At 44.7% G+C, this 24,483-nt stretch overlaps 3 protein-coding genes and 1 long non-coding RNA gene across 5 annotated transcripts in view; 2 read left to right on the forward strand and 2 right to left on the reverse strand.

Annotated features, from left to right (window-relative positions):
- LOC144670292 (histone H2AX-like) overlaps positions 1 to 24,483 on the reverse strand; it is a 297,255-nt gene that overhangs the window by 61,752 nt on the left and 211,020 nt on the right. The window lies entirely within an intron of this gene.
- On the forward strand, positions 4,470 to 10,698 carry LOC144670484 (uncharacterized). Of its 2 annotated transcripts, XR_013573888.1 has the most exons (3): positions 4,506 to 4,595; positions 5,361 to 5,526; positions 10,621 to 10,698. It is a non-coding gene; the product is annotated as an uncharacterized LOC144670484 (long non-coding RNA). The 2 variants fall into 2 exon arrangements; XR_013573889.1 differs by lacking the exons at positions 5,361 to 5,526; positions 10,621 to 10,698 and adding an exon at positions 7,781 to 9,607 and having other exon boundaries at positions 4,470 to 4,595.
- Positions 10,929 to 11,399, forward strand: LOC144670485 (histone H2B type 1-M-like). The gene has a single exon (XM_078532976.1). The coding sequence runs from the start codon at positions 10,929 to 10,931 to the stop codon at positions 11,304 to 11,306; it is 378 nt and encodes a 125-aa protein (XP_078389102.1). The 3' UTR covers positions 11,307 to 11,399.
- On the reverse strand, positions 17,638 to 18,306 carry LOC144670224 (histone H1-like). The gene has a single exon (XM_078532711.1). The coding sequence runs from the start codon at positions 18,304 to 18,306 to the stop codon at positions 17,638 to 17,640; it is 669 nt and encodes a 222-aa protein (XP_078388837.1).

Raw genomic sequence — 24,483 nt, forward strand, 5'->3', positions numbered from 1 at the left:
ACCATGCACAATTTCGGAGAGGGGCGGGGGGTTATTCCATGGTGTCGAAGACAACATTTGCCCCTCAATCGACATCTCTTCAAAACAGATTATCTTGTCTTTATCACATTGCTGTCCCTGGACCCTGGCTGTGTGCAAATTTCTTTAACAATTTGTCCAAAAACGCGGTCTTTGAAATCCTGTGAGGAAAAATCAAATTATTATTGAAAACTCTGCCGAGTGAGCTTCATTGGACAGCAGAGAAATCAGGTGAGGAATTCGAGTAAATCAACACCAGAGAACAAGTCACCGTCAAAACTGGATCAACTCTTGCGAAGATCAATGAGTAAAGTCTGTGAACTCCGTGCATCATCAGTTCATTGACTAGAGACACTCACAAAAGTATTGTGTTCCATGTGTCTGTAATGCAAACCTGAAGCGATGAAACCTTACCAGTTCATGGTGATATTGGCGATGGAATTCCATATTTTAAATAAGCGGTTAAGAATGAAACAATCATATCTGTCCAAATAATGATTAACTGTGTCTTTGACGTGTCTGTTTCTGCTATGCTGATACTATTGCCCTTCTCGATGGTCCATGTCTCAAGCAGGACGCTGCTGTCCAAACACGTTTGGGAATTATTGCAGGTTGTCCTCTAGATCGGACAGACTGAAGCTCATATACATAAACTTCATTATGTCGTGTCCAGTTAAGATTATTTTGTTCCTCAGATAATCATGGAGTGAGAGAGATCAAGGGAAAGCCGTTCGGACCATGGCCTGAAATGGGCTGAGAGAAAGGGGAAATCCTCGGCTAGTGTATTTTTGCAGCACTTCTGCCCCCTCCCTGTGGGAAATAAAACGATTTGAGAGATTGGTTACAGATTGAAATGTTTACTGGAAGCAAGAATCTGATGCAAATTTACTATAAATTAAATTCAGAGGTGATTTTGTGTCGCAGCCAAATGTTTTTTTTTGGTGCTAATGAGAATAATAAATAAACTGAGGATGATTTCAATCCATCGATCGCTGGGTTAGGAGGTCAGCACGCTTCTGCAAAGCCAGTCTCCACCGAAGCACAATTTTCTAATGCCTATTACTGTTGTTTGATAGCCAAACACCTATTCACTTCCTCAGTACTTTTTAAACAAGAGCACAGCTATTGGGAAGTTCACCCTGGCTCCACAAATCCACTTACACTACCTCGGATGCAACAGGCAGAGAAAGACACACAGAAAAACAGCAAGAAACTATCAGAACACACACAATGGCTGACAGGAAAAGGTACCGAGCAAACCAGCAAGATACTGAGAATGAGAAACTGATCATTCATGAAAAGGTGTTTTTTGTTTCATAAAGATAGACCCAGTTTTTAAATGTATTCCCTGTTGTGTAAATGTGCCCATACTTTGCAACTGTTTTTCCTGTCTTGGAACTGTAATCCTTCCGCTGACACATCTTCACTGTGTTTGTGTAAAATGCATCCCTGTTGTGTAAATGCGACCCCGCCTGTGTAAGTATGATCCGCCTTGTGCAAATATTTTCTCTGTTCGGTAAAGTTGTTTCCTGTTGTGTAAAGATGTTCTCTGCTATGTGAAGATATTTTCTGTGGGAAAATATTTCCTTCCTGGAGTCAGGATGCTCCCTGTCAGATGCTGCCTTGATGTCAAGGGCAGTCACGGTCACTTCGCCCGCTGAGTTCAGCTCTTTTGTCCCTGTTTCAGCCAAGGCTGCAGTGCAGTCAGGAGCTGAATTGCCCTGGTGGATCCCAAACTAAGCGTTGGGATAAATTCTGAATCAGCCAGTGGCACTGAATGTCAAAGTGGGAATCATTCTGTATCTATCAGCCACCATTACTGTTAGGGAAATTGGGACTAATTCGGACGCTAAATGTCTCTGGTATCTTCTTATTTTTAGGCAGACCCTCTGTATAGAGGTTGATTGCCCCGCTTGATGGGCATGTTAGTGTGGGTGATATGCCAGGCCATGGGTTGCGCAATTATGGTCAAATACAATTCTGCTGCTGCTGATGGCCCTCAGGAACTCACGGATGACCGGTTTTGATGTCCTAGATCTGTTTAAACTTGATCCCATTTAACAATGTGTCTGTGCCACATAACACAATTTGGAGATGGGATCTTGTCTCCACAAGTACTGTGCGATGCTCAGTCCTACCGACAATGTCATGGATCCGGTCGTCAAATACTCTTTTTAAAGTTAATAAGGGAATGTCAACATTGTTTTGTGAAAGGGAAATCATATTTAACCAATTTATTAGCGTCCGTTGAAGGAGGAACATGTGCTGTGGATGAACAGGAACTTGTAGACTTACTGAACTTGTATTTCCAGAAGGCATTTGACAAGGTGCCTCATCAAATGCTATTGTGTGTGTGTATTGGGAGGGGGGTAGCTCATGGTGTAGGGGGTTACATGTTACCATGGATAGAAGATTTGCTGGCTGGCAGAAAACAGGGAGTTTGCATAAAAGAGTTCTTGACTGATTGGCTGGATTTGTTTTTATTCATTCACGGGATGTGGTCGTTGCGAGGTGAGGCCAGAAGTCCTTGCCCATCCATCAATGCCGTTGAGAACGTGGTGGTGAGCTGTCTTCTTGATCCACAATCCATGTGGTGTCTCAACACCCATAGTGCTATCAGAGGGCAGATAAAATGTGACCAAGTTGCTGTGGGTCCAGAGTCACATGTTGGCCCGGTAAGGATGGCAGCTTTCCTTCCGAAAAGGACATCAGTGAACCAGATTTTTTTTTTGTGACAATCGATGATGGTTTCATGGCCTCTATTACTAAGATACTCAGAATTCAAATTCTCCAGCTGTTGTGGTGGGATTTGTACACATATTCTCAGTGCATGAGCCTGGGATCGCTGGATTACTCGTCCAGTGACATTACTTCATTTCTGAATCTCTGATACCAAATTATTTTGCATTATTCAGTCTGTAACCTGTTTCAGATTCTCTATGAGGGTTGGGTCACTTGTTGAGCCTGTCAGGGGAACTGTACGTGTACAATTGATTTGTTCTGACAGTCAGCTTCCGGTACTGTAAATGAGTCTGGCAGTTATTCTGTGCTTTTTATTCTATGGCATTGTAATAGAGTTTCTGAATCTCAACATTCTGAATCTCTCATTGGCGCTGTGTATGCGTTTCTGTATGTGTGTGACTGTGTTATTAACTCATCATCACTCAGTGCTACTGTATCTGAATGTGGATTAAAACCTCAGGTTCTCTAACAGACTCAGTGACCCGCTTGCCTTTGTGGATTCCTCAGAAGCGCTTAGACTGCCTGAGACGTCAGTGGGCGGCGGGTTAGAAATCCATGGCGCAGGATGATGAGTGTGAAAACAGCCGACTTTAAAACATGTGAGTAGGAAAATGAAGCGCGAACTTGTGTGTGAGAAGATCACAAAAAAGCGATGGCTGGAGCTGCCCCGAGAGACAAGTTTTGGGTTGTCAGTGAAAAATAACTCCTGTAATGAAGGCACAAAATTAGAAACAGGAAATGCGGGGAATATTCAGCAGCTCCGAAAGCATCTGTAGAGAGTTTTTTTCCTAACGCCAGGATGTAATTCTCCAATTGGATACTTCATGCCGCTCAGATCTTACACTCTCATCACCTTCGTGTGAGGAACAGGTCGGGCGGGAATTGGGTCTTTGTTGATTTGAGCAAATAGAGCAATGCAGCAATGAGAAGCTCCTCACCCCCCGGCGGCTTGGGGAAGGATGGGACTCGGATACAGGAACCTGACAGGTGCTGTAAAAAGGAAAATCACATCCAGTTTTAAATGCAATGAAGATGAAAATAGAATTCAAACCGTTTGTGAAGAGCGCAATAAATTTGTGTCCCATTATATTGCTCAAGTGAGTTAGGATGTTCGAGCGGTTTCAACCATCTTTCGGTCCCCATTTTCCATCGAGTCGTGGTTTCAAATCCCACTCCAGGCATTAATTTTCCTTCCACAGCTCAGTCCAAACCCGCGACTCCTGCCGGCGAGAAGGACAAGTGCAGCAGACGCATGGGAACACCATCACCTGCAAACACACTACATTAAACTGAAAATTACAAGAAGTTCATCACTGTTTCACTTGGAAGAGGTATTTGGATTTTGAGGAGGTAAAAAGCTGACGTTAAGTCTCCTGCAGTTGCATAGAAAGGCGCGGTGAAAAGGGGGGGGGTGGGGATATTGGCGGGGGAGCAGCGGTCGCGGAGGCGATTGTCCCTTCAGTGTGGAGAATGGGGAGAGCAGGGGAGGATGATTTTGATTGTGGCATATCGGCCCCACGATATAGCTCCCATCCTATTGGCTCCACGCCCACAACTATCCAACTGCCCAACCACGCCCACTCCAGGTTCGGAAACTTTCTTCTTTCTTTGATGAGGTTCAAATGGGGAAAGTTCCCGTTAATTTCCGGCCGCTGGATTGTTGCAGAGATCTGCGCACGCGCGGTATAACCCACACCCCGCCCCCCCACCCCGTGTCGTCATAAGGCGAAGAGCGCATGCGCACCCCTCCCCCAACCCAGTCCCTGAGCGTCATTCACTCAGTGAGTGGAAGATGGTTTCATTCAGCAGCGACCGGAGACATCGCGGCTCTGCGGGTAAGTGAACAAACAGCATCTGCTTCCAGCAGCACATCGGTTTGGGACCGCGTCCGCAGAGATGCTCAGAGATTGGGATTGACTGCCGGGCACGTTCGGGGGAGTCGGGGTCTGTTTGCAATCGGCCCAGTGGGACAGGATCTGGTCCCGGAACATGGAGTAAGCGGGGGGAAGGGAGAAGCAATTCTCAGCCAGTGTCTGAACAGGGCTAGGGAGACAGAATGGCAAGAACTCGCTATTGAAGATCATTGCTGTTCTCTCTCCCCAAACCGCAGTCAAGGTTTCTGGTTTAGTTCCCGTCTCCCACTTTGTTGTTATTGAACATTGAACAGTGGAAAAAATAACTGCACAAAAATGATGAGAAAAGTTGTACAAACAAAATCTATTGCAGGTATCAGGTGAGACGTGTGAAGGACACATTTAAAACAGCGGCTGCTTGTTTGCGGTTCGATACTTAGTTCAAATGGGAGCGGGAATTAGAAACATGACCAGAGCAAAAGCTCCAGCGAGCAGCTCAACTCAGGGAACAGTGCATGGATTGGGTTGTTTCTGAATGTCACAAAATTGTTGTAAAATCTTCAAAACACCCGGTCAGCAGAAGCAGATTGGTGTCTTACTGCAGTGGAGTCAGACATTGGTTGTGCTAAAAGATTTAATTTTCCGATGGTTGCTAATGATTATTATTTGAAACGATACATTGATAAGTTGTGTATCTTTTATTTCATCTATTCTTCGGTTAAATGAGTTATTTTTTTCTTTTTGCAGCCAAATATTTGGATGAACCAGATTATTCCTCGACATAAGGGAAATGTCAAATAGCCAGTTCCAACACAAAGCAGGTACAGCATCACTCACAATGCACAAGGTACTGACAGCTCATTAGAACCACTCTCACAAAGAAAATGAGAGTTCAGTCCCACACTGTCCCCAAGTAAGAGACAACTTTTCAATCCAAGATTCAACAGAGCAGGCAAAGCTGATTTCCTTTTCATTCCCGTCCAACCCAGCTAACATCAACCACAGGATTAAAAAAATAGACGCCCACTGGGAAATGTAAATGCATTGAGTCACCCTGGTCACAAATTAAATAATAAAACCTTAGCTAGAAAATACAACTAACTGATTGTAACATAATGAATAATTTGCAATTAATTGCCTCATAAATTAGACAGGGCTACATGTTGCATACAAACCCAAAAAATCTCACCATGATTAAGATGATTCAACAGCAATTCCTTTGCTACAAACTGCAGGAATTACATACCAGGCTATGTATCCAATTGAAGCGGATGTTACTATTCACAATTGTTTTCACAGAGCTACAAATTGAATACCATTTGACAACTCCCACACAGCTACTGAATATAACCTATAGCTATAAAATATATCAATTCCATATAATAAATTAAATGTCAAGGTAAACATACATTGATACATTAAGAGGGTGTTAAACAAATAGTTTCCAACATGATACCTGAGGCGCATGTATAGTCCAGGCACAGAATTATCACGCACTTACATCCAACACCAGAGGCACATAGAAACAGAATGAACCCTACACTCACACTGATAACCAGAGAATCACAGAGGTTAAACTAATGGCACAAAAACCTACTCCCAATAGATTGATGAAAATAAAGGAATTGCAAAACATGTCAGAGAATGACAAATACAGAATTATTCTTACATCCACATGCTGTATCAGAGGCTGAATGATCCAGAATGGAGCCCAGAGTCATAGATAACCTTGACTGAAAACCATCTAACAAATACCACAGTCATTTACACTACCTGAAACTGAAGGATAGAAAAATAATCTCATGAACATGGAGTAGTGGAGATTAGAAAATACAGAAAAAATCTCACAATCACATGAAGTACCAGATACTGACTGGTACAAGTTAACCTAGAACTCATGCACTGCACCAGGCACTGAAAAACATAAAGAGAGTAGCACATTCACATACAATAATAGAGACAGAGAGAGCTTGAATAAATCATGTACTCACTGTCAGCAAGGTGCTGATGAAAACGGAGTTAATCCACACTCACATTGGAAGCGTGTGCACGCTCACATAATGTTCCAGAAACTGAAAAGTACTGAATTAATCCTACTTCATACAGGGTATCAGCAATTGAAATGTAGAGCTCAAGCCACAGGCAAACACAAAAACATGAGAAAAAAGCATGAAAAACATAGAGTCAATCCAACAGTCACAAAATATTGCCACAGGTTGGCACACGAAAAAACTCACTCAAAGTGCTTGACAGTATCAATTTCAAACTCACATTTAGTTCCAGATGTTGACAGATTCAGAAGGGATCTCAATCTCACAGATAGTACCAGGTAGAATCAATTGCACTCTTGCAAGCAGTAACAGAGACGGAGTGACACAGAGAACAAAAGCACACATTCACATATTATACAAGATGCTGGCAATATAGAATTAATGCCACACGATCACAGTACACAGGATAGTGAAAGCACAGAAGGAAACACACTTTCTCAATTAATAAGAGAAATGGTGATACACAATTTATTCCACACACACAGAGTATCATAAAATGTCATTAATAAAATTAATCCTGCAGTTCTACACAGCACCACAGGCTGACAGGTGCAAAAGAAAAACAACATACAGAGGCAGCACCAGAGACTGATATATACAGTATGAATCAGACACTCAAAGACTGACGATTGCAGAACCAAGGTCAAACTCACGTTCACTTCCAGACACTGGCAGGGGCAGAATTGGCCCCATATTAACATGCAGTAGTGGAGACTGACATAGTCCATGAATCACAAAATCATGTTCTGTTCTGACAGGTGCACAACTTATCTCACACATTCACACTGACCATAGACAGCCAAATACACAATTCAAATTTATTTCATATAAAGCACCCAAGACTGAGACACACACAATTAATCTCATTCTGCACAATGGATTGAGAGTTACAGTTTGAGTCCGACACTCTACTTTACCAAGTTGTTGCGTTGTGTTTCATAGAAGATACTCACTGTTCACCAGTGGTTGAGGGAGTAAATGCTTAAGCTGGTGAATGGTGTGAAAGTCAAATCCACAGTTTTATGGATGATTTCAAGATTCTTTCGTGTTGTTGGAGGTGCACTTATCCAAGCCAGTGCAGAATATTCCATTTCTGATCTGACTTGTGTTTTTTAGGTCGTGGAAAGGCTTTGGGGGACTAGGAGGCCAATCACTAGCTGCAGACAGGCTCTGATCTGTTTTTGAAGCCACAGTAATATTGAAACTGGTTATAAAATGTACCTTGTACACATTTATCATAAACTAACCATCACTGAATGATGATCAGACTGACAGAAAAAAAGAACAAACTTACTTGTCATAGATTAAAGAAAAAGTATAATTACCCTGACTCACATACCAATAACTGAGAGGTACATGGTAAGATCCACATTCAAATGTGAGGAACAGTCAGGGAAAATTAAAAAAAACACAGTTTCACAATCAAGTACCAAGTAATATTTACATTTGCATCCACATCCCAGAGACAGGGAAATAGGGATTAAAACCCACAATCTATTATTGGGGCCAAAAACAGGTACAGAATAATACATATTTGTATTGTAAAAATGACAGGTACAGAATCAAATCGGAAGCAGGCAGGTACAGAGTAAACCCAAAAATAAACTGATAGATACAGATTGACGCTAAATAAACTTGCCAGAATATAAAAGGTATAGAAGAATGATCTTTCTTCCAGACTATAAACTGACATGTGCAGAGTGAAACGTATACTTAAATAGCTGTACCTGACAGGTACTCAGCAGAATCCAGATCCACCTAGTACAGACTAACATGTAAAGTGCAAATCCAAATAATTGATCTGTCTCTGACATGTTAACAGTGATCCCAAATCGACATGCCAGAAATTAACTGATGCAGAGTTAAGCCCCTCTTCCATGTCAGAAATTTCCAAGTACAAAGGAAAACCCACATTCGCATATCAGCAATTGATAGATCAAAAGCAAAACCACCATTTAGTACAGCAGTAAGTGACAGGGACAGAGGAAAAGAGGCACTCACCTAACAGAAATTGGCAAAAAGTAAATAGTCGACGTGCCTGTAACCAACTAAGTGGTACAGATTATCATTCACAATCATTCATCTGAAAGTGACATGTGCAATAAAGCCCAGGTTCTCACAACAGTGTTGAGCAGGCACAGAGTGAAAACCAAGGACACACGACACACCAGAAACGGGCAGGTACAGATCCAAACTCGCACTCACTTACCAGAAACTCCCTGTTACAAATTAAAGCCAACACAAACGTGAAAGAAACTGACAGTAAGGGAAAAACACGTATTGACATACCAGTGACAGTCAGTACAGTATTATCCAGCTCTCACATACCAGAAACTGACAGGTCCAGAGCAAAATAAAACTCAATGAGCCGCAAAGTGACAAGGACAGATACGATTATAATTTCAGTTATCAGAAACTGCTCAAAACAAAACAAAATAATGCAGCTGCATCCAGTAGCTTGGCAGGAGTGGATGAAAACACACAGCCACACTTCATAAAGTCTGACAGGTACAGAGTACAACCCAGATCTTTCACACACTGACATATACAGAGTAAAAACAACACTTGCATTACAGTAAGTAACATATCCATTGTAAAGCCACACAAACATACCACAGGCTGAGAGCTACAGAGTTTTAAAAAAATCCTTGATACCATAAACAGAGGGTTAGGGAATAATACCATCATATTAAACAAGAAACTGTCTTGTACAGATTAAAATCCAAATTAAAATATTGAAAACTGACAGATAGTCCATTGATCACTCACGGAGCTTTTCAGGTATTGAGTACAGACCATACACTGGCATGTGATTTTCAGTCACGTTAGGAAGTTAAGTGGGAGGGGGATCTTTTCTGTATCTCTGTGTATTAGTTACTGACTGAGTGATGTTTAATCAATGTTGATTTCAGTCTGTTAAAGGACAAGTCTTAAATTGTGAAACCTTATTGTGTGATCCTTTGAGATGGTTACTGGGAATTCAAAGATATTTCAAAGTTTATCAGTCTCGATAGGGGTCAGACCAAAACAACTAACTGAGGCCTTCAGAAACAGTTGTAGAGACACACTCCAAATAATAAAATGACAGGGATGGGAAAAATGCCACACACTTATACCAAAGATTGACATGGACAGATTAAAAACCCACTCACATGTCAGACATTAACATGTGCAGAGAAAAACCACACAGGCATACCAAAGACTAGAGAAGTACAGAGAGAAAAATAATTATAAAAATAATTTTAAATAAAAACAGCGTGTGCTGAATGAAATGCGGATCAATATCCCGGGACTGACAGGCACATTGAAAATGAAACACTCACTTGAAAAAGGAATAATATAGAGGAAAATAAGCAAACATTTTTAAGATATTACAAGTTATGAATTAAATCTCAATATCACTGACCATAGACCGAGAGATAGAGGTTATAATCCTCACTGAAAAAGCACATCATGATAGTCACAGAATGAATCCCACAATCGCGTAGCCTACAGAGAAGTTATTTTTAACAGAATGTTTGTATCCTGTTGTGGACTAGCTCTTGCTTTGTTCCCTAAATATAACCAAATAGTTTCTGTGTTTGACCCCCCTCAGTGACATCATCCCTTTCCAGCATTATAATAGTTTATTTGATTAATGCAATCCCCTCTTCACCCTCTGTGCTGTTTTTTTTTTGGTGACTGGGCTTTCCTGAATAGTTTTTAGCCAGAAATATTGAATGCTGTTATTGCCGCGATATCAATGTCACATGTGGGACTTGTGGCTGCTGCTTATCAAACTTATTTCCCCCTCACATGCACAGCAAAGGCCGCATGAGCCCCTGTCTGACCCCTAATATTTCGGACTGCTCTGTCCTGCTGATGGGCGGAAATAAAGAAGAGCAGTTGGTCCTGGTGAGGAAGGGAAAATGTATGAACAGCATCAGCAGGATTATAGAGTGATGTGGTATTCCCAGCAGAGAATGTGCTGGTGCGGCAGAGGGAGTCAGAAAGTCTGGGATTTGGGCGGATGGGGCGGGTAACGGGTAAGGAAGGTTTGACTGCTGAGAGAGTTTGTGGATTGAAGGACCAATAAATGTGATTGTGTTTTTAAACTAACTAATCAGAAAGATGTAAAATATCACGACTTGACCTCGATGTGAAATAACCAATCGGGAACATGACATTCACCCATCCTTCATTAGCATAGGTATCGGGTTTTGTTTATAAAATGCGAGTTTCGACCGCGTTTTGAGTTATTCTGTGTCTGAAGCTGATTGTGATCATGGTTGATGAGAAGAAAGCGCAGGTTTCCAAGAAGGGCGCCAAGAAAGCGCTGAAAAAGTTGCCCGCGAAGGGCGGCAAGAAGAGGAGAAGATCCAGGAAAGAAAGTTACTCCATCTACATCTACAAAGTGATGAAGCAGGTTCACCCCGACACCGGCATCTCCTCCAAGGCCATGAGCATCATGAACTCGTTCGTGAACGATATTTTCGAGCGCATCGCGGGTGAGGCTTCCCGCCTGGCCCATTACAACAAGCGCAGCACCATCAGCTCCCGGGAGATCCAGACCGCCGTGCGCCTGCTGCTGCCCGGGGAACTGGCCAAGCACGCCGTGTCGGAAGGGACAAAGGCGGTGACCAAGTACACCAGCTCCAAGTAAAACCCCACAATGGACTGAAAAACATTCAAAACACAACGGCTCTTTTAAGAGCCACCCACAATCTCTCCAAAAAAACTATATCATCTCTATTTTTTAATTTGTCATGTATCGATTATGATAAGTTTCGAACTGTTATTTTAATCAGGCTTCAGTACAGATATTCTAGTTAATGTAGATTTATCGCCTGTTCGATCATTGGGTCTTGTTTATAATTCTCCATTAATTAATGACTGCCCGCTGACCCTCTGCGCTTTGTTCTCAGACGCGTTCATATTCGGCCCCTTTCCCTTGCTTTGGAGAGGGAATAAAACGCAAATGCATCAGTTTCCAGTTCTAGTCAAGTTTGGTCTCAATAATCGATCAGTTCATTTCCTATCAGCCTCAGATGTGTAGGAACCTTCAGACTCAACGCTGGCAAATTTACACCAACAATGTTCACTTTTGGCTCACGCATATCTACAATATACCGTCCATTTGTAGAAAGATGTGGAGAGGCTTTAAGGCCGCTAGTTAGCGGATTTCAAATAGGACCGGAATTAACCGCAAATGGACCCTTGGATTTTAAAGCGAATCTGAAACTTGGGATAAAATATGAAATAGTCCCATCAGGGACGGATATTTTAAAAACTTTGTCTTCAGACCGAGTTAGCTACTAAAGATTGTTTTCTCTTTATGAAATAGATTTCTTGTTTTATAAATATATCGGCGGAGTTTTCGATGTCGAATAAAAACTATTGCTTGGGTTCTATAATCTTGGCGCCGTTATTTTCAACTTGTTTTAGATACAGATAAACTCAGACTGATAATGACAAACTAGACTAGGGAAAGAGACAGCGATACTCTCCTTTATTCGTTGCATTACATTTTGGCGGGCTTTAAGCATTTGAAAAAAAACAGTTGGAATCTGATAATTTGGCGCCGGTATTTTCCGCCCTCACTCCGCGGATCTAATAACACAAAGGCTCTTTTCAGAGCCACTCACATGATCAGTGAAAGGGTGACCTATCATCTGTCCGCTGCATTCCGAATTTGTAAGTGACTGTGCACCACTATTTAATGGCGAAGCAGAAACTCTCACTGCGTTTGAGAAGTATTTAGATAAGCACTCGAAACACCAGAACATACAGGGCTACGGGCCAAGTGCCGGAGAAAAGGATTAGAATAGATAGGCGCTTGATGGCCGGCAGGGATAGGATGGGCAGACGGGCCTGTTTCTGTGCTGTATAATGTTATGATCACTCTAGTGCAATAACATCTTTCCTATAAGGGCAGATGAGATGGATCCCAGACTGTTGTGGGAGGCAAGGGAGGAGATTGCAGGGACCCTGATATTAATTTTCAAATCTTCTCTGGCCACAGGAGAGGTGAACGGACTGGAGGACAGTAAATGGGCACCATTATTCAAGAAGGGTGGTAGGGAAAAACCAGAGAACTATAGGCCCGTGAATCTAACATCAGTGGTCGGGAAACTTTTGAAAAAGGTTCTGAGGGACAGAATTAATTTCCACTTGGAGAGGCAAGGATTAATTAAGGATTGTCAGTCCGGCACGAACACGAGCAGCCTGTTTCTTTGCTGTGTAACTGACTAATGACAACCATCAACTATATCCGAGCACTGGAGGGTTACTCTCGGACACTCGCTTCATGTTCATAGTGTTGCCTTATAATGACAATGGGTATTAGCTTCCAAGTCGCACCTCACCCTGCGCACGGGATTTATTTATTCACGCACTTTAAATGCCGCAAATCAATGAAAAAAAATCCCAGATCCCTTCGGCAGTTCTAATCTGCGCTACAATTGACAACGGCATCGTCGGTAATCTCGCAATTCTACAAGAGCGATGTCGACAAGACAAAGGAACTGGTGCAAGAGAGAATCAATTATCATCGAGCGAGGTAAGAGCTGGTGTTTAACAGGAGATCGCAGCTCTTTCATCTGTCGATTTAGTGGCTCTTAAAAGAGCCGTTGTTGTACTTGGTGCTGAAGCCGGGTTTTAGGCGCGTTCCCCCCGGATGCGGCGGGCCAGCTGGATGTCTTTGGGCATGATGGTGACTCGCTTGGCGTGGATGGCGCACAGGTTGGTGTCCTCAAAGAGCCCCACCAGGTAAGCCTCGCTGGCCTCCTGCAGGGCCATGACGGCCGAGCTCTGGAAGCGCAGGTCTGTCTTGAAGTCCTGAGCGATCTCTCGCACCAGGCGCTGGAAGGGCAGTTTGCGGATGAGCAGCTCGGTGGATTTCTGGTAGCGGCGGATCTCCCTCAGAGCCACAGTGCCGGGTCTGTAGCGATGAGGCTTCTTCACTCCGCCCGTGGCTGGAGCGCTCTTCCGGGCCGCTTTGGTAGCCAACTGTTTGCGGGGAGCTTTCCCTCCGGTCGATTTGCGCGCTGTCTGCTTGGTTCTGGCCATTTTCTGAACAGATTCACCACAGCCTGAGATGCGAGAACTATTAATACAGTCTGCTCTACAATCCGCCTTTTTAAACTCTATCAGGAACCGCCCCGAACAGTAATTGGCTGCAGCCTTACGCCCAGGCAGTTTTATCCAAAATCTAACCAATGAATTAATCCCTGGCAACTCATGTCCCCATTGGTCGAGTTGTTTTTAATTGCCCGTTTCAAAAATTCCGCCTTTTTTGCAGCCGTTTCCCGTCTCGACAATAGACTTCGTTCTTCCCTTTTTATAAAATTAAAAATACGATTTTTCACTCACTCACTATTTCCTAATCCCAATGAAATTCCGGTTCATTCAACCTGACCCGGCATTTTTTAAACCCGGCATCATCCTGATGAACCTGCTCATTTTTGGACAGAAACACCAGTCTGTTGTTTTAACTGTGTAAAGTCAGTGCTGAATTTCCCAGGCAAAATTGAAGGCCTGTCCATTGCTCCATACAGCACAACCAACCCTAAAAACCTCTGCTCGCTTATAGGGCTGGAATGGGTAATAAAATAGAAACGGTGCTGGGGGCATCAGACCCCTTCCCATTGCCCTCATTCTGGGCTGTTCATGCCGATAAAGAGCGCGGAAAGGGAGCGGCTGGAATCTCCCCCTATTCCCGGTCTGAGTCTAATATTGGGATTAGGAGCAGGAGGAGGCTACTCAGCCCACCGAGCCGGCTGCGCCATTCAATGAGATAATGGCTGATCTGATTGTAACCTCAACTCCACTGGCGGATTGAACGGCTGATGTCAGAGGAACCGCCGGGTCCTGTCATTACAAACCGACCCATTATTCATCTAGAACAAAACCTTTCGTAAACATGAAGCAGTGGAGAGACTTTTCACTACAGTAGTGTCACGTCAGTACAGAATGTGCCATCCGGGTAAGTAAACAACGAGCAAACTGAGATTCTCAGTACATTCCCCGTCAGAACAAATCAGGCACTAACATTCCCGATCACAGCCCATCCCAGCTCCCGTTCCCAGGTCTCTGCTCTCTCTGTGAGGCGGTGGGTGGCTCTGAAAAGAGCCTTTGTTGTGTGTTAAGAAAGAATCGAAATTAACCCCGAACGGATCCCGGATTCCAAAATCGAATCTGGAACTCGGGATAAAATGTGAAATATTCCCATTAGGGACGGGATAATTTTAAAACTTTGGCGTCAGACCGAGTCAAATATTAATGTGACTTTCCATATGAAATCTATTTCTTGTTTTATAAATATATCGGTGGTCTTTTCGATGTTGAATGAAAGAACAGTTTGGATTCTGTAAATTTGGCGCCGTTATTTCCGGCTTGTTTTCAGATATAGATAAACACAGACTGAAAATCAGAAACGGACAGATAAAGATAAACTGTACATTTGGGAAAGAGAGATTCTTGCATTTCTGCACTTTAAAAATGAAGTAATCATTGCCTATTAGTACAATTTTCAATTTTATTTTGTTGCCTTACGTTTGGCGGGCTTTAAAATTTGAAAAAAAACGGTTGGAATCTGATAATTTGGAGGCGGTATTTTCCGCCCTCACTCCGTGGAGTCTCCGGATTGGTGAGTTCAGTAGATATCTGGTTAGTGATGTGAACAACATTATGAGACGCAGCACAAAGTGACCAATCAGCAATTCCCGCAGCACCATTCATCCCGAAGCTATAAGAGAAGCGAATGTGAGAGGATTTCCTCATTCTCTCTGAAAGTGTTTGTAAGATTGTGAAATGTCTGGAAGAGGAAAGACCGGCGGTAAAACTCGATCCAAGGCCAAGTCTCGCTCCTCCCGGGCTGGACTGCAGTTCCCGGTGGGCCGTGTTCACAGGCTCCTGAGAAAGGGCAACTATGCTGAGCGTGTGGGTGCCGGAGCCCCGGTCTATCTGGCTGCTGTGCTCGAGTATCTGACGGCTGAAATCCTCGAGCTGGCCGGTAACGCGGCCCGGGACAACAAGAAGACCCGCATCATCCCCAGACACCTGCAGCTGGCCGTCCGCAATGACGAGGAGCTCAACAAGCTGCTGGGAGGGGTGACCATCGCTCAGGGCGGGGTGCTGCCTAATATCCAGGCCGTGCTGCTGCCCAAGAAAACCAGCGCCGCTGCGGGCTCGAAAACCAAGTGAAGCGGCCATTCTTTAATCTAATAACCCAAAGGCTCTTTTCAGAGCCACTCACAGAGTCTGTGAAAGGGCTGCTCACTGTGTGAACTCATTTGATTCTGGCTCTGAAAAAGCGTCATGCCGAAGCGGAACGGTAACTCTGTCCCCACACAGATACTGCCAGACCTAAAAATTACTCGTTAAAAATACTAGCTTCGCTGCACAAGACACTAGTATGAAATCGCCCGACATGCCTTCCAACCCGCTTTCAATTCGGATTCTTTACCTGCTCTGTTTATAACAGGCGGGTAGAAAGCTATTGATGTGCGGAATCACCGTGAATGCCGACTGTTCCGAGTCTCACACATAAGCATCATGAACTGTGGGTTTTATTCAGGTCACGGTTTAATAGATATTGCAGAGAAAATGGGGTGAGTCATTTTTCCACTATATTGGAGTGGGAGAGTGGGGAGGTAATACACCGCTCCACTCCCCACTTAAGATATCAACAACCTTAATAAATAACCTAGTGACCGAAAGAGGACGAAATGATGCTAAAGCGGTTTGATTCATCTTTAGATTTCACGATCCCGTCCCCAGGTCTGTGCTCTTAATGTGACGTTTTGGGTGGCTCTTAAAAGAGCCTTTGTTGTGTGTTTGGTAGAAAGGGTCGAGTTGTTCAGCCGCCGAAACCATAGAGAGTGCGGCCCTGGCGTTTCAGAGCGTACACCACATCCATGGCAGTGACCGTCTTGCGCTTGGCGTGTTCAGTGTAGGTGACCGCATCCCTGATCACATTCTCCAGGAAAACCTTCAGCACCCCGCGAGTCTCCTCATAGATCAAACCCGAGATCCGCTTGACACCGCCACGGCGAGCCAGGCGGCGGATTGCTGGTTTGGTGATGCCCTGGATATTATCACGAAGCACTTTGCGGTGCCGCTTTGCTCCGCCTTTACCCAATCCTTTGCCTCCTTTCCCTCTGCCAGACATGATGATTCTTCACTCAGATCGCTGCAGTATGAGACGAGCTGCTTCACATTTATAGAGCCTGCCCCGACCTGACTGAGAACGGGACAGAGAGTGAGAGGCGGAGCGGGGAGGAGACTGAGTGACAGACAGAACAGAGGAAGGACTGTCTTTGATAAACCAGCTCCGCCTCCTGCCTGCTCGAACCGACATTTCTTTTTAGATTGTCGACAATGGAAGTTAACACAGCGCTCGGCACAAAACTCATAGATTGGGACTTCATCTTCAACGGTTCTAGAGACCCGCAGCTTTTAAATACAGAGCTTTACAAAGAAAATTCAGTACTACTCTCGCCCAAGTACATACACTATACCCTGTCAAATCCGTCCGTTTCCACTTCACTCCCAGCTTCTGCTCTATCCCCACACACCTCCCCTCCAGGCGGGTTGAGCAGTTTACCGACACCTCACTCCAGCTGAATTAGACAAACTCATGTGTTGGACTTTGAGTTGTAACGCGGGGTTTCTCGGGTTACTAACTTACACATACTCATTCTGAATCTGTGAAAAGGAAACGAGGAGAAACTGACAGAGCAGCTGAACAAATCCCCAGTTACAATGGGGCACGGACACCGCTGTTTTATTGCAGAGTGGGGGAGGGGATGGGTATAGTGCATGTCAGTGAGATACCGGGAATTTTCAATTTAATATGAATCATTTCAGTGTGAAACCTGCTCCCAGCGCCGGGACAGGGACATTTGATTCGGGGATCAGCTCTTTCCTGAGAGACGTGGGCGGCTCTGAGAAGAGCCTTTGTGTTCAGAGGTTTACAATTTGCTCGGCTGGTTTCATTTCTTTCCTGGCGCTGCTTTCTTAGTCTTTGCTGCTTTCACTTTGGGCTTGGCCTTCGATTTATCCACTTTTTTTAAAGCCTTTCCGCCCGTCACCTTCTTGGCGGGAGATTTTTCCTTCAGCGCTGCTTTCTTCACCGCCTTTTTTGGAGTTGCCGCCTTCTTGCTGCTTGTTTTCTTGACTGTTGCTTTCTTCGCTGGGGATTTCTTGGCTGCTACTTTCCTGGCTGGAGATTTCTTAGCTGCTGGTTTCTTTGTTTTCACCTTCTTGGCCGCTGGCTTCTTTACTAAAGATTTCTTGGCTGTTGGTTTCTTCTCCTTCTTTCCCACTTTCCCCTGGGATTCCTTCTTAGGGATTTTGAAGGAGCCGGAGGCGCCTTGTCCTTTTACCTGCACCAGGGAGCCGCTCTCCACCTTCCTCCTGATACTGAGCCTGATCTGGGAGCCGAGCTTCCCCACATCGACACCGCTGCCAGACAAAGCTTTCTTTATCGCGGCCAGGGACATCCCCTTGCGATCGCTGCAACCCGCCACAATCTTGAGGATCTGTTCGCCTAACTTGGGACCGGCTGCCTTCGATCGGGAAGCCGCCTTCTTCTTCTTGGGAGATTTGACTTGAGTGGCGGCGGCTGGAGGAGCCGTTTCGGCGGCTGCAGTATCAGTCATATCTGAGACTGTGTGGAAAATCTCTCTGACAGTCAGAACTGGATCAGAAATGAAACCAGTGGTGGCGGCTCAGAGCAACTTAAACACAGAGAGCGGACGGGGCAGAGACAACCTGCTGTCAGCTCCCGGCTCCTCCAGCCTCTCTGTGTTTCTCTCTCCTCATAAACTCCCCAATTCCAGTACAAATTGGACATTTCAGATTCCCACACTCGCTTCCTCCTGTTAACAAAATCTGAATGTTTGTTGTCGAGAAAGTTCCATCCGAATTAAATGCAGCAATTTCGATTTAAACCCGTTTCTTTGCTGCTTTGATCGCGCCCTCTCAGCTGAGCGCTGACTTCTTCTCTGTGTTTCCACTTAAATCTTGAAATTAACGAAAACTTTGCCTTAAATTCTCTCTTCAGGGCTAAGCAGGGGAGCAGCGCGATCCTATGACAGCGAAATCTTGTGATTTTGCACAAGAAAGACTCGGAAACCTGGCGCTGAGGCCGGACACACAAACACAATGACATTAGTCTAACCCGCCCGCCCCTTTAACACACTCTCGCTGATACAATGTCACTGTCAGCCTGTTCCTGCCCCACGGAACTCATTTCTTGCTATCTTGACTCCATTCTCTCTCCACTTGTCCAGTCACTTCTCATTTACATCCGTGATTCCTCTGACACCCTACATCATATCAACAATTTCCAGTTCCCTGGCCCCAACCGCCTCCTCTTCACCATGGACGCCCAATCCCCCTACACCTCCATCCCCCACCAGGATGGTCTGATAGCTCTCCGCTTCTTCCTCGAACAGAGGCCCGAACAATCCCCATCCACCACTGCTCTCCTCTGTCTGGCTGAACTTGTTCTCACACTGAACAATTTCTCCTTAAACTCCTCTCACTTCCTCCTAATAAAAGGTTTGACTATGGGTACCCGCATGGGCCCCAGCTATGCCTGTCTCTTTATGGGGTTTGTGGAACATTCCTTGTTCCAGTCCTACTCCGGCCCACTCCCACATCTCTTTCTCTGGTACATCGATGATTATTTCGGTGCTGCTTCATGCTCTCGTCGGGACCTGGAAAAATTTATTAATTTTGCTTCCAATTTCCACCCCTCCATCATTTTCACATGGTCCATCTCTGACACTTCCCTTCCCTTCCTTAACCTCTCTGTCTCAATTTCTGGTGATAGATTGTCCACCAATATTCATCACAGGCCTATCGACTCCCACAGCTACCTTGACTACAGCTCCTCACACCCTGCTTCCTGTAAGGACTCCATCCCATTCTCTCAGTTCCTTTGCCTCCGTCGCATCTGTTCTGATGCCACTTTCAAAAACAGTTCCTGTGACATGTCTTCCTTCTTCCTTAACCGAGGTTTTCCACCCACTGTGGTTGACAGGGCCCTCAACCGCGTCCGGCCCATCTGCCGCGCATCCACCCTCACACCTTCCTCTCCCTCCCAGAACTATGATAGGGTCCCACTTGTCCTCACTTATTACGCCCCCCCCCCCAGCCTCCGCATTCAAAGGATCATCCTCCGCCATTTTCACCAACTCCAGCATGATGCCACCACCAAACACATTTTCCATTCACCCCCCCCAGTGGCATTCCACAGGGATCGTTCCCTCCGGGACACCCTAGTCCACTCCTCCATCAACCCCCTCCCACGGCGCCTTCCTATGCAACCGCAGAAGGTGCATAAGTAAAGGCCTTTACTTACCTTCTCCTCACCATCCAAGGGCCCAAACATTCCTTTCAAATGAAGCAGCATTTCCCTTGCACTTCCTTCAATTTAGTTTACTGCATTCGTTGCTCCCAATGCGGTTTCCTCTACATTGGAGAGACCAAACGCAGACTGGGTGACCACTTTGCAGAATACCTTCAGTCTGTCCGCAAGCATGAGCCAGACCTCCCTGTCGCTTGCCATTTCAACACTGCACCTTGCACTCATGCCCACATGTCCGTCCTTGGCCTGTTGCATTGTTCCAGTGAAACTCAACGCAAACTGGAGGAATATCACCTCATCTTCCGACTGGGCACTTTACAGCCTTCTGGAATGAATATTGAGTTCATCAATTTTAGATCATGAACTCTCTCCTCCATCCCCAACCCCTTTCTGATCCCCGTTTTTATTCCCCATTAATTTATATAGATTTTTCTTTTCCCACCCATTTCCATTATTTTTAAATGTATTTCCGTCCATTGTTTTATCTCTATCTTTTAACCTATTTCTATCCCTTCCCTTCACTCCATCCGCACGAGGGCTATCTGTACCTTGCTTGTCCTGCTTTCTACCCTTAATTAGCACATTCCTTAGATAATATCACCACCTTCCACACCTCTTTGACCTTTTGTCTATGACATTTTTTGGCTATCTCCACCTATCAATGGCCCTCTATCCAGCTCTACCTGTCCCACACCCCGTCTCCCTTAAACCAGCTTATATTTAACCTCTTTTCTGTTTTTACTTAGTTCTTAGTTGAAGAGTCATACAGACTCGAAACGTTAACTGTGTTCATCTCTGCAGATGCTGCCAGACCTGCTGAGTTTTTCCAGGTATTTTTATTTTTGTTCACATCTACACATTGACAGGACAAACTTGGTCTCAGATTTACCGCTCCCAGGACAGGCTTTCCTCTCCTCTCGGCCTGAGCTGTGGATTCTCGGGGATTAGTTGTAGTTTCCTAGCTCAGTAACTGTTAAACCTCTGAGACTGGAGCTGCTCACAGTGTCTGTTCCCCAGATTCAGGAGGCTGCAGCCAATCACAGCTGTGCCTGGATTAACCCGAAACTGGTTTAAATTATTATCTTGTTCACAGGCAAATTTACTTTTGATCATTGGAGGGGGCATCGAATGAAACTTTGTGGGTAGAGCTTAGGAATAAAAAAGGGGCAATCACATTATTAGGTGTTTATTATAGACCCCCAGATAGTCAGCGGGAAATTGAGGAGCAAATATGTGCACAATTTTTGGAGGTGGGTATAAACAATGATAATAGGGTGATTATATTAGGTGATTTCAACTTTCCCAACATTAATTGGGATAGACAGAGTGTTAAGGACTTGTATGGAGTGCATTTCTTGAAATGTGTACAGGAGAACGTTTTAGGTCAATATGTAGAGGGTCCAAAATGGGACGGTGCATTGCTGGACCTAATTCTGGGGAATGAAGCTGGACAGGTGGCTGAGGTACTGCTGGGCGAGCATTTTAGTGATAGCGACCACAACATGGTACAGTTTAAGTTTGTTATGGACAAAGAAATCGAAAAGTTGCAAAAAAATGTTTTGGATTGGGGGAGAGTGGATTTTAGTAAAATAAGGCAAGATCTGGCCAAGATAGACTGGGAACAGTCACTTGTGGGAAAATCTACAGAGGAACAGTGGGGGGTGTTCATAAAGGAAATGGAGTGGGTCCAGGTTCAACATGTTCCCTCTAGGGTGATAGGAAGTAGTAACAAGCCCAGAGAACGATGGATGAGCAGAGATATTCGGGTTAAGATGAGATAGAAAATAGAGGCTTTAGCAGGTACAAGGAATGCAAATCAGCAGAGGCATTAGTGGAGTACAGACAGTGCAGTGTGTAGCATATGAAAGCAATTAGGAGAGCAAAGAGGGGATATGAGAGAGCTCTGGCTGGTAAAAGAAGGGAAAATCCCAAGATATTCAATCAGTATATCAATGGGAAGAGGATAACCAGGGAAATAGTATATGGGATCAAGTGGGCATTCCATGGGTGGAGTCAGAGGTCATCAGTTTTGAATGAATACTTCACGTCCGTCTTCACCCAAGAGAATGAGGATGAATGTATCGAACTCGGGGAGAAAGACTGCGAGGTACTTAAGCAAATCGATATAGCGATTGACAAGGAATTGCTGGTGTTGGCAGGTTTAAAAGTGGACAAATCTCCAGGTTCGGATGATTTGTGTCCCAGACTGCTGAGGGAGGCAAGGGAGGAGATCACAGGGGCTCGGACCCAAATTTTAATTCCTCTCTGGCCACGGGGAAGGTGCCAGAGGACTGGAGAACAGCTAATGTTGTTCCGCTATTTAAGAAGGGTTGTAGAGATAAACCAGGGAACTGCAGGCCAGTGAGTATCACGTCAGTGGAAGGGAAACTATTGGAGAAATTTCTGAAGGAGAGTATCTACCTCCACTCGCAGAGGCAAGTTTTGATCAGCGATAGTCAGCATGGCTTTGTCAGAGGGAGGTCATGCCTAACAAATTTGATTGAATTTTTTGAGGAGGTAACCAGGTGTGTTGATGAGGGTAGTGCAGTTGATGTAGTTTATATGGATTTCAGCAAAGCCTTTCACAAGGTCCCACATGGGAGACTTATAAAGAAGGCAAAGGCACATGGGATACAGGGTAATTTGATACGGTGGATTCAAAATTGGCTTAGTTGTAGGAGGCAGAGGGTAATGACAGAAGGCTGCTTTAGTGAGTGGAAGCCAGTGGCGTACCACAACGATCTGTGCTCTGTCCCCTATTGCTTGTCATTTATATAAACGACATAGATGACTATGTGGGGGGTAGGATTACTAAGTTTGCGGATGACACAAAGATTGGCCGGGTGGTTAACAGTGAGGTTGAGTGTCTTGGGCTACAGGAAGATATCAATGGGATGGTCAAATGGGAAGATAAGTGGCAGATGGAATTTAAACCTGAAAAGTGTGAGGTGACACACTTTGGATGGAGTAATTTGACAACGAAGTATTCAATGAGTAGCATGGCACTAGGAAGTTCTGAGGAACAAAGGGACCTTAGCGTGTGTGTCCATAGATCTCTGAAGGCGGAGGGGCATCTTAGTGGGTTGGTGAAAAAGGCATATGGGACACTTGCCTTTATCAATCGAGGCATAGATTACAAAAGTAGGGAGGTCATGTTGAAATTGTATAGAACCGTAGTGAGGCCACAGCTGGAGTACTGTGTGCAGTTCTGGTCGCCACGTTATAGGAAGGATGTGATTGCACTGGAGGGGGTGCAGAGGAGATTAACCATGATGTTGCCTGGAATGAAACTTTTAAGTTACGAAGAGAGGTAGGATAGACTTGGGTTGTTTTCGTTGGAGCAGAGAAGACTGCGGGGCGACCTGATCGAGGTGTACAAGATTATGAGGGGCATAGACAGGGAGCAGCTTTTTCCCTTTGAAGAAGGGTCAGTCACAAGGGGGCATAAGTACAAGGTGAGCGGCAGGAGGTTTAGGGGGATGTGAGGAAAAACTTTTTTACCCAGAGGGTGGTGACGGTCTGCAATGCACTGCCTGGGAGGGTGGCGGAGGCGGGTTGCGTCACATCCGTTAAAAAGTACCTGGGTGAGTACTTGGCACGTCATAACATACAAGGCTATGGGCCAAGTGCTGGTAAATGGGATTAGGTAGGTAGGTCAGGTGTTTCTCACGTGTCAGTGCAGACTCGATGGGCCGAAGGGTCTCTTCTGCACTGTGATTCTGTGATTCTGTGATTTGAAGATAGACTGTGTGCACTCAGCCACTAAACAACAGTATTGCGCCTTCATGTGGAGTTCAAGAGAGAGGGGGTGGAGGGATAGACAGAGACAGAGTGAGTGAGGGCGGTGAGACACAGACAATGCATCAGTTGCAGAAATCCTTGTAAATTCTGGTGTTATCCAGAAAGATTCTCATGGAGAGGCAGAAGCTGCAGTCTCAGATCTTAATGATATTGTAACAGGGACACATCATTAATCCCACACGCAGGAATAATGCTGTATTTTAACAGAAATGAGGCAGTATGAACATAATGGTCCAGTTCTAAAAATTGTGCAAGGTCAGAGGGACCAAGAGTCTTTATATCTTTGAAGGTGACAGGAGATTTTGAAGGAGTATTTAAGAAAGCAGATGGGATCTTTGGTTTCATCAACAGAGTTACTGAGCATAGAAACAGGAACGTTATGTTTAACATTTATAAAGCTCTGGTTAAGCTGCAACTAGAATATTGCCTACATGTCTGGTCACCACGTTTTTGGAAGGATGTGAGAGTCTTTGAGAGGATGCAAAGGAGATTTATCAGAATAGTTCCAGGCATGAGGGATTACAGCTGCAAGGTTTGTTTGCGGAATCCGGAGCTACTCTCCTTGAAGCAACCGAGATTGAGGAGAGGTCTGAGAGAGGTGTACAGGATTATAACAGGTTTAGATCAGGTTGACAAAGGAAAGCTGTTCCCATTAGCTGAG

This window comes from Cetorhinus maximus, chromosome 31 (genome assembly GCF_964194155.1).
Source record: "Cetorhinus maximus chromosome 31, sCetMax3.hap1.1, whole genome shotgun sequence".
Lineage (NCBI taxonomy): Eukaryota > Metazoa > Chordata > Chondrichthyes > Lamniformes > Cetorhinidae > Cetorhinus > Cetorhinus maximus.